We start from the raw sequence: 11,210 nt of genomic DNA, 5'->3' as shown, positions 1-11,210 counted from the left end.
TATAGTTTTGGGATTACTAATTAGTGTGTGCTTTACTTTACGTCTTCTTCTATTCCATCACTCTTTTCTTGTTTTGCTTGGTGTTGATAGGAAAACATGGCCGAATATGAGAAAGAAGAAAATCCTTTTGCGAACATAGATAAGTACATTGAGGATACAAATGCTATTGTACCTCCGTGAGTTGACGCTGCCACTTTCAAGGTGGAACATGGTTTAATCCTAATGCTCAAAGCGGAGGGTTTTTTCAGGAATTCCACTGATGATGATTCGACACAACATCTCAAAAACTTCTTGGGTGTGTGTGCGATGCACAAGCAGAACAATGTCTCAGATGATGCCCTAAGGTTGAGGGTGTTCAAGTACTCACTAACTGGAGAGGCGAGGAAATGGATTCAAAATCTACCACCAAACTCAATCCATTCTTGGCCTGAACTTGTCCGAGCATTCTTAGCTAAGTGGTTCCCGCAAAGCAAGAAATCTGAGCTCCGGGATAAAATTTTCTTTTTAACATCTACATGAGAAATAGGATTGGTTCAAGTTATATTTGGTGAGGTCGCCTAATCATGGTTTTTTGGATTCTATCTTGTTGGAGAAATTCTACATGGGTTTGGATGCTATGAACCAATCTATAGCCAAGAATGCAGCTGATGGATCTTTTATGGATAAGACATTTGCAAGGATCACACAAATCCTTGACAAAATGACCAAACATAACCATGCTTGGCACTCAGAGGACACCACAGGTGGAATTGCATATGGTACTCCCTCCTTGACCAACATGATTAAGGAGAACCAAGAAAGAGATCAAGTAATCACCGGACTTGCCACCAACGTCAATGTGTTGACAAAGATGTTCACTGAAAGCCAAACAAAAAAGGTTAATATGGTGGAAGATGTTCAACCCACATCAAATGAAGATTATGAGGAAGCAAATTATGTCAACAACTCTCAAGGAAGCTATCAAAGGCAACAATACCAAGATCAAGGACAATAAAAACAATGGAGGCCTAACCCGCAAGGGCAAGGCAACCAACAGTGGCAAAATGACCAAGGTAGTTCAAATCAAGGGAATTGGAGTAACAACAACTTCTCAAATCGGAGTTCAAGCCCTTATGTTCCACCAAAGGGGAAATATTCAAATCAAGGTTCCTCAAGTGATTCCAAGTTGGAAAACATGCTTGAACGGGTATTGCAAAATCAAGATAGGTCTGACACTTCAATGAGGAATATGACTGAGCTTGTCAGCTCTCAAACCACATCCATTCAAAAGTTGGATATGCAAATGAGAGATCTCTCGAGGGAACAAAATCCAAAGCAAAAGGGGACACTCCCAAGTGACACAATTGCGAACCCAAAGGGTAGTGGGACTTGTCCAACTTCTCATTGTATGGCAATTACTACTCAGAGTGGGAAAGTACTTCAAGGAGAGAGTGAACAAATGGTTGAAGTAGAAGATTCCTAACAAGAAGTTGAGGCACAAGTTGAAGCGCCAATTGTTGTTGAAGCTAAAATGGTCCCGGAAGAGTTGAAATTCAAGAAGTGAACCAGGAATAGGTTAAGGAAAAGTAAAAGAGACTTCAAAAACTCTACCACCTATTCCTAGACCTCCTCCTCCTTTCCCTTAAAGACTTGATAGGAGGGTTGACGATAGCAAACTCGAGAAGTTCTATGACATTCTCAAGCAATTATCGGTAAATATTCAATTTGTGGAAGCATTTCAAGAGATGCCGGGTTTTGCTAAGTATTTGAAAGACTTGATCACCAATAAGAAAACCACCAAGAATGAAGTGGTGAATGTGACTCACCAGGTTATTTCCATCATTGCAACAACCATCGTTCAAAAGAAATAAGACCCAGGAGCTTTCACCATTCCATGCACTATTGGGGCGCACAATTTTGCAAGAACTCTTTATGATAATGGGGCTAGCATAAACTTAATGCCTCTTGCTATTTACAAGCAAGCGGGGTTAGGTATTTCAAAGCCTACAAGTATGAGGTTGCAAATGGCCGATCGTTCAATAAAGATACCGGTGGGAATTGTTAATGATGTGCTTGTGAAAGTGGGAAAGTTCCATTTACCTGCCGACTTTGTGATCCTTGATTGTGCGGTTGACAAAGAGATCCCTATCATCTTAGGGAGACCATTTCTTGCTACCGGAAGAGCGCTTATGGATTCGGAACGGAATGAGATCAAGTTCCGTGTTAATGACGAAGAGGTTACATTCCAAGCAAGCAAGGGTATGAAACTGCCACATAGATATGAAAGAATCTTGGTCATTGATGTTGTTGATGAGGTAGAAGACGTAGTTGAGATGAAGATGGAAGAACAATGCCTTGGTGAGGCGTTGGCGGCTATTTTGGTAAATTTTGATGGTGAAGACATGGAGGGGTACATGGAATCGGTGAATGCATTAGATGGGCTTAGGTCCTACACTTATGCTCCAAATAAACTCTCTCTTGACTTAGAGAATAGAGTCACTCCTCCCGCCAAGCCTTCAATTATTGAGCCACTGCAACTTGAGCTCAAACCACTTCCATTACACTTGAGTTATAACTTTCTTGGCTCTAATGACACTCTACTGGTAATCGTTTCTTCTTTGTTGAATGATGTGTAGGTAGAACAACTGTTGAATGTCTTGAAGGAGCATAGGCAAGCTATTGGATGGACAATATAGGACATCCGCGGGATTCCTGTCGGAATTTGTGAACATAAGATACAATTGGAGCAAGAGAGTAAACCAAGTGTGGAGCATCAACAAAGGTTGAACCCTTCCATGCAAGAGGTGGTAAATAAAGAAATCATCAAGTGGTTAGATGTCGGGGTAGTCTACCCCATTGCCGATAGTTCTTGGGTGAGTCCGGTGCAATGTGTGCCGAAGAAAGGAGGCATGACCGTGATTGAAACAATAGAAATGAGCTCATCCCAACTAGAATAGTGACCGGATGAAGGGTTTGCATGGACTACCGGAAGCTAAATAGTGCTATGTGCAAGGACCATTTCCCTATACCTTTTATTGATCAAATGTTTGATCGGCTAGCGGGAAGGTCATTCTATTGCTTCTTGTATGGATATTCTGGCTATAACCAAATCAATATTGCATTGGAAGATCAAGAAAAAATAACATTCACATGCCCATATGGGACGTTTGCATTTAGCCGTATGGGCTATGCAATGCTCCGGCTACTTTCCAAAGGTGCATGATGTCAATCTTCTCGGACATGGTGGAAGATCTCTTAGAGGTGTTTATGGACGACTTCTCTGTAGTGGGTGATTCCTTTGAGCATTGTCTTGACAACCTTAGACAAGTGCTCAAAAGATATGAAGAAACAAACCTTGTGCTAAATTGGGAGAAATGCCTCTTCATGGTGGACAAGGGCATTATTTTGGGCCACAAAATTTCCAAACAAGGAATAGAGGTTGACCAGGCAAAGATCGAGATCATTTCTAGGCTTCCTCCACCTACTTCAGTAAAAGGTGTCCGAAGCTTTTTGGGGCATGCCGACTTCTATAGGCGTTTCATCAAGGACTTATCCAAAATTGAAAATACCATGTGCAAACTCCTTGAAAAAGATGCAAAGTTCATATTTGATGAGAAGTGCCTCAAGGGCTTTGAGGAATTGAAAGAAAAGCTCACCACGACACCGATTATTGTCACACGCGACTGGTCTCTTCCATTCAAACTCATGCGTGACGCTAGTGGTGTAGCTATTGGGGAAATGCTTGGCCAACATCATAACAAGATCATTCACCCTATCTACTATGCAAGCAAGACACTCAATGGCGCTAAAATGAATTACACTATGATGGAGCAAGAACTTCTCGCCATTGTCTATGCTTTTGAAAAGTTTCGAACTTATTTGTTGGGTCCAAAGTGATAGTGTACACTGACCATGCTGCTCTTCGCTATCTTAGAATAAGGATGCCAAACCAAGATTGATTCAGTGGTTCCTTTTGTTGCAAGAGTTTGACTTTGAAGTCAAGGATCGGAAAGGGACAGAAAATCAAGTTGCGGATCACCTATCTAGGCTTAAAGAGGAAGGGAGACCAAAAGACGACCTTGAAATCAATGATGCCTTTCCGTATGAGCACATATTGGCATTGTCCAACACATTCGCTCATTGGTATGCCGACATCGCTAACTTCTTGGTTAGCGACCTTGTTCCCGATGGATTGGTAGCTTATGAAAAGAAAAAGTTCTTGCGGGATTGTAGGCATTACTATTGGGAGGAACCCTTTTTGTTCCATATTTGTACAGACAACATCATTAGGTGGTGTGTTCCGGAAGATGAGGTAATGCCAATTCTCAAGGCATGCCATGATTCTCCGGTTGGGGGTCATCATAGAGGAAATTGGATGGAGGTAAAAGTGCTTGAATGTGGCTACCATTGGCCATCGATCTACCAAGACGTAAACTAAATGGTAAAGTCATGCGATCAATGTCAAAGACAAGGGTCAATATATAAAAGATATGAGATGCCTATTAATTTTGTACTAGAGGTCGAGATCTTTGATGTGTGGGGGATAGACTTTATGGGCCCTTTCGTGAGCTCTTATGACATGACCTATATCTTGGTGGCTATGGACTATGCCTCTAAATGGGTCGAGGCAATCGCCTTAACTAACAATAAAGCAAGGAGTGAGCCCACATTCTTGAAGAAAAACATATTCACACGGTTTGGTACCCCAAGGGCCATCCTGAGTGATGGTGGGTCTCATTTCGGCAACAAGGCTTTTGCCAGGCTGCTTGAAAAGTATGGTGTAAAGAACAAGGTAGCCACACCCTATCATCCTCAGTCGAGTGGTCGGGTTGAAGTTTCTAATAGGGAAATGAAAAACATCCTAGCTAAAACTATCAATGCAAACAGGACCGATTGGTCAAGGAAGCTAGATGATGCGTTGTGGACATATCGTACAACATTTAAGACTCCTATTAGCACTTTACCGTACCGGTTAGTTTTTAGAAAAGCATGTCACTTGCTAGTGGAGCTTGAACACAAAGCCATGTGGGCATTGAAGAAGTTGAATCTTGACTGGGACGAGACTGCTAATCTGAGAATGACACAACTCAATAAGATGGAGGAATTCCGTCTCTATGCCTATGAGAGTGCATCCATGTACAAGTAGAGAATGAAGTTTGTCCATGATAAGAAGATCTTGAAGCGGGAATTCAATTCTGGTGACTTGGTCTTACTCTTCAATTCAAGACTCAAGTTATTTCCGAGAAAACTCAAGTCTGAATGGTATGGCCCGTTCAAAGTTGTGAGTGTGTCCCCTTATGGTGCTATTGAACTGGAGTCGGAGGATGGAACTCGAACTCAAGGTGAATGGTCAACAAGTCAATAATTACCTCAGTATCACAGGAGAAAGGCTTTTGATAGAACAATTTGCTCTAAGGGATAGTCCAACAGCAGTCCCCACTAATGAATAACCCAAAAGGGGTCAATTGCGTTGTGTCGTGACGTTCAATCAAGCACTTCTTGGGAGGCAACCCATGTGTGGTAACACTCTTTTGTAGTTTTTTTATCTATGTAGTTTAGATTGATCAAGTTGACGTGTGTGCTAGAGTGCTAGTAGTCCCAAAATATCATGAACAGGGTCCTATTGCTGAGGAAACTGAAGGAAAGAAAGGTCCAGAATTGGCAACAACTATGCAATCGCATATGCAGTCGCATAATGACTATGCGAGCTGCATAGTCATTACAGACCCAGGCAGAGAAATTAGTTACTTTTGTGGTCAAATATGCGGTAGTTTTTCATTTATGTGGCTTGCAAAACCACTTTGCGATCGCATATTGCATCGCAAAGTGAGTTTAGGATGCCCAGTCATTAGTCCATCGCACAACACAAATGCGATCGCATAACGTGTTCTGCGATGGACTTAAGCACCCCAAAAGTTGCCAGCTACAAAACCCTAACTTCCCGTATATGTCTTCCTCACTCGTATCACACACTCACGTTTAAGCAAAAATCAAAAGAACAAAAATAGAATTTTACCAGCAAGGGAAGAAATCAGAAAAGATCAAAAAGAAATAATACTCACCAAGCATATCGAGCTGCACAATCTTGTGAAACTCTGGTATGTTCTTTCTTCTCTCTCGTACTTTCAATTTAAGTAAAGTCTTGAATTCTGAGCTCATATTGGTAACTCCCCTGACCCCTTGAATGCCCCTGAGTACGGTAGCATATGCAAAAAGGGTTATGCGATTGCTTTTGTGATCACAAACCCCGTATGCGGTCCGCATACTTGTCGCATAGTAAGGCAGACAATTAGCCTTTCTGGCCATAAGAAATGCGACCAAATCAATCGTATACTCCTGATGTATCATAGAATTTCCGCACATTTAATACCAATTACTTAGATTTTAACTCGTATTTTAATGTATTTTTAGTTAATTCTTCTTAAGTTTGGTTGTTTTGTAGAGCATGAGCTTGAAGACCCAAAAATATGGAAAAGAAGTCAAAAGGTCACAAAAGGATGGAAATACTACAAGTATGCGACCGCATAAGTCACATGCGGACCGCATAACTCAGATGTTGATCGCAAACTGAAACAGACTTGTTGGCCAAATGAAGAGAAGAATATGCGGTCGCATAACACTTTTGTGAGCCGCATAATGGTCGCATAATTCCAGTAGAAGAAGCTTCTCAACACGATTTGCGATGGCATAATGCGGTCGCATAACAGACATGCGAACCGCATAATCTATATGTGGTGGAAGCTTGGAACTGGTGACTTACAAGTCTGCGATGTGAATGGAGATTATGTGGACCGCATATGTAGTCTGCGACCATTATGCGGTCGCATAAGCTATCTGCAAGGGTAATTTTGTCCGATTTTGACCACGACTTTTGGTCCATTATAAAAAGAATAACTAGGGATTTTGTGGGTAATTCAAGTCTGAAATAGGTCCTACATAGAGAGCATTGAATACTCCATTAATTTGGACGCTTGTGAAGAAGGAATCTTGCCCTTTTGTAAACTTTATGACTTTATTTATTACTTTGTTCTTGTATTTTAGCATGAGTAGCTAGTTTTAAATACTAAGGTTGTGGACCCTAAATAGGTTTAATGTTAATGGGTGTTTAACATTGAATATATATATAATGGTTGGTTGATATTTATTCATTTCTTGTGCTTTATTTATGGTTGGTGGTTGCAAACATTAATCTATTCCATTTTACTCTTTATTTACTTGGAAAAGTGGGTTAGGGTTTGGTAGAAATGAATATCAAGAACTCAAGACTTTAAATCTTGTTTAATAGAATCACTTAGGAATAAGTGGGTTCTACTTGGCATAAATTGGTTGTTCTTAAATTGCAACTCTTTTATATTTGGAAAAATCATAAAGAGAAAATACTACCCAACCATTGGAAAGTATTGGGTAGTCATTTAGAAACCATTTGCATATAAAAGGACCTTCCATTAGAAATATATCATATTAATACCGATAGCATTACATTTCATTGACGGGGACATGACCTTAGTTTCCTTAATCAAATTATTCACATTCTCATAACAAAATTAGTCATCTTCTTAATTCAAAACTATACCATTCTCTTGTTACATTAAAAGAATAGAATTATGACCTAAGTCAAGTATCACACTGCTCAAGTAATCTTTTCACACCTATTCCCTGTGGGATTCGACCCCAGCCTTGTTGGGTTATTATATTTGACACCGAACGCCTCACACTATTTAATTAAAGTGTAATTTGACCATATCAACTCCCAATATAGGTAGATAACCTCCAAAAAGTCTACAATAACATAATACGTACAATCAGTCATCAACCTCTTAGCACACCTTCTCTGTTTGCAACCAAGGAATAGTGCACCTTTGAGACTCCTAGTTTCCAAATAAAAAGAATACAAAAATCTCCATATTCGATACCGACTCGACCGCTCAAATGACTGACACAATTCCCATGCACAATCATCTCATGAGTAATACTTCCATAATTCTTTCGTGTCATTTAGCAAAATCTGAACATCAACAGTCGAGCAACCAGATGATTACCATAATACTAGTCAAGCATTCCCAAGTCAAAATATAGTGTGTCTTCTGAAATACATACTCATATTAGGCGATACCAAATAGTGCCAGCATTCTTCTAAACATATAAAAACGTCTATGATGTCTAGAACTCATGATCTTCCTTTAAAACTGAAGCACAAACTTGTACAAGCAAATCTCAATCCTACACGACGCACCGCCTCTAATATACTATCATATGAAAGCACGAGAATCCTATTATCAACTCTGAGTCACTAGCAGGGTACATACTCAATCAACCAGAAACCTTCAGCGTAATCCCATCCAGGAGAAAATCACAACACGCAACAAACTCCCCATGCCTGTAGAGGACATCCATCTCAAGTCGTGGATGAAATCATCGAAAGCTTACTGAAATCCGTTACCACATATACAAGCCATCAGAACTGATTCCCTCTAACTCAACCAAGTCACGCAGGTCACCAAACCCAAGAGTATTCGACAAAATACCAGCAAAGCCTCACCACATCATAAGAACCAAAAGAACCAATCATATCTATTACCATGTTGATCCAACCTACTACCATGCACGTTGTCCTATTTCTCTGAGTTCCTTCCAAATTGCCTTCAAGTTAACACTTCTCCAGACCAATACACCACGATCCTTACCCAAAGCTCACCATAAGAGATCATTGCATAAGGCCATGCCATCTTAAAGCCCATACACCACTGTATTCCTTCTTAAGGCCCTAATAGTATCACAACCAAAATGCCCACTCGAAGAGACCTTCCGTGAATCTAAAGTTGTTTTCTTACCTCTCTTATATTGAAATGTAGAATCCATAATGATACAGAAATACCGCGAGGCCCGACACTCTACATTGCAAATCTCAGATCTTAGCCTTTTTACAAATCCAGAAACTCTTCAAATACCACATATAAATTTTTAACTCGGTAGAACTTTCTCGAGAGTCATCCACTCTGCTCTAATCTCCAATGCACCACTAAAACGAGCCAAATGACATGTGCTCCATTAGCACACAAACACCTCAAGAAGTAATCCACATCACTAAAAAACCGAGTGAACCCCTACTCCATGCACACAACCTCTACCACCAATAACAAACCCGAGTCATTACAAGATTTTCAGTATTCCCATAAAGAATAGCACATCATGCATCCGGCAATTCCCTTGCTCAAGTGAGCCTCTTCAAGTCACAACTGATCATAAAATATGCCTCAGACTAAAAGCAATATAATACATAACCACGTAATCTGATCATCGATAGCAGACTCCTCACTTGGCTCAAAGCCACAGAATACAACACCTGATAACCCACAATACCCTTACTCCAATAGTGCCATAATCTCGCACTGTAGTTCAATTAAATCCCTCATAATCTCATGTAACACAAATTATAAAAATACCTCAAATCACCCGCTAAGCGCCTATCCATCCTCGTGACAATCGTGCAAACTCCTTGAAGCGATCCAAACTCAAATTGCAGCACATACACATCCCAGTGTAGAAAGAAAATTGTTCACATAACCATCATAGTGATCACACAACCCAAGAGCATCTCGCAGGAGATAATCCACCTGCTAGCCTCAAACTGGCATCTCTTTATGACCTCATCCTGGTCATAACCACTATGCAATCGCTAAATCTTCCCAAGTCTAAACTCGTCAACAAGACATAAGAATCTATTTATTTCCACAATTGAACAGCAGAAAGGTCTTTCAAACACTTAAAACTTAAGATTGTACAACACACCTAAATCGAACATCCATAGTCTTTTCACATCCAAAGAAAACTCTTCTCGTGGCATCTTAACCATCTAAGCATAGAACTTGGTCATATAATACTCATCATATAGCTATCCACCCTCTCATTGAACCATCAATCCCACTTCTATGGACACTACCGGACATACGAGTCCAAAAGCACATACTCACACAACTGAAACTACCGAGCCCAAGCTGCGTTATGAACTTGGCCTCGAGTCCTCCACGGGGTCTTATCTCCACAACACAGAGAATACATCCCGCACCTCATCCATGACATCACAAGTCATCGATGTACAGCTGATACTGAGCGTTCAACATAACATACGAGTGAGTGGAAGGAATTCGAAGAGATACACTTCACGCTTAACCAATTCCTCACATAAGGAAAGAAAGATGGGATGTTTATCCTAGTTTCCATGTAGCCTCTCGAAGATAGGTATGGACGTCATCATACTGATCTGCAAGACTCGACTAGACACTAGCTTATAACTCATAGAACCTATAAACCTAGTGCTCTGATACCAACTTATCACGACCCAAAATCCAACCAGTCGTGATGGCACAACCCGCTAGGTAAGCTAACTAACAGTCAACATAATCCAAATGAGATTAATAAGAAATAAATGATGAATTAACTAAATTTTGTACAATAACCCAAGGATTGGTAGTACAAGTCACGAGCCACTAAGACTTAGATTTACAAAGTTGGTATGAATAATGCAACATCTGTTTGGACTACACGTATACAAAATTTAAAATCCACAACTACCAAGGACAAGTGGTAGTTATATCCGAAAGGTAGGTACATCTTTAATGCCAGCCCTTGCCATACACAACTGCATCAGCTCCCAAATCTGCACGCAAGCTGCAGAAGTATAGTATGAGTACAACCGACATCATATATGCAATGAGCATCATAACTAACCCCGGCGAGGTAATAGAAGCAAGAATTATAAATGATGCTCGCTATCACCAGTACAGTTAATAATTTTGACAAGTACCGAATAGAAAATATGATCAAATCATGAAATCATAGATAAAATCATATTGATACTCTCAATTTTCTAATGTATTCTACTCAGTCAACATATAAGGAAGATACGTAAATAAATACGGTAACAACCTATAAAATCGCAGGTAAAGATGAAATGCAATAACCAAATATCAATACATTGTGCCGCACAACCCGATCCAAATAGAATTCACATCGCGGATCTCAGGTCCACATCAAAATCTTAGTAACCGAACCAAACCAATAACTAGCTCTCCCAGAGCTCACATAAACCAAAAACCCATTGGTTTCTCACAAATCCGCGCGTACACCATACAGAGTGAAACATGAGAGGGTGACCCTAGAGGGACGGATCCATATCCACACGCTGCATGGACAACTCGCGTGCTAATAATATCAACCCCACGGACAACTCA

General features: G+C 40.4%; 1 protein-coding gene across 1 annotated transcript; it reads left to right on the top strand.

Annotated features, from left to right (window-relative positions):
- Window positions 1-4,558: 4,558 nt before the first annotated feature.
- LOC138875257 (uncharacterized) lies at window positions 4,559-5,125 on the top strand. Its single transcript, XM_070154080.1, has one exon. The coding sequence runs from the start codon at window positions 4,559-4,561 to the stop codon at window positions 5,123-5,125; it is 567 nt and encodes a 188-aa protein (XP_070010181.1).
- The last annotated feature ends 6,085 nt before the right edge of the window (window positions 5,126-11,210 follow it).

Source organism: Nicotiana sylvestris, chromosome 8, assembly GCF_000393655.2.
Source record: "Nicotiana sylvestris chromosome 8, ASM39365v2, whole genome shotgun sequence".
Taxonomy (NCBI): Eukaryota; Viridiplantae; Streptophyta; class Magnoliopsida; order Solanales; family Solanaceae; genus Nicotiana; species Nicotiana sylvestris.
The sequence above is the reverse complement of the archived record's forward strand: the minus strand, read 5'-3'. Positions and strand labels throughout refer to the sequence as shown.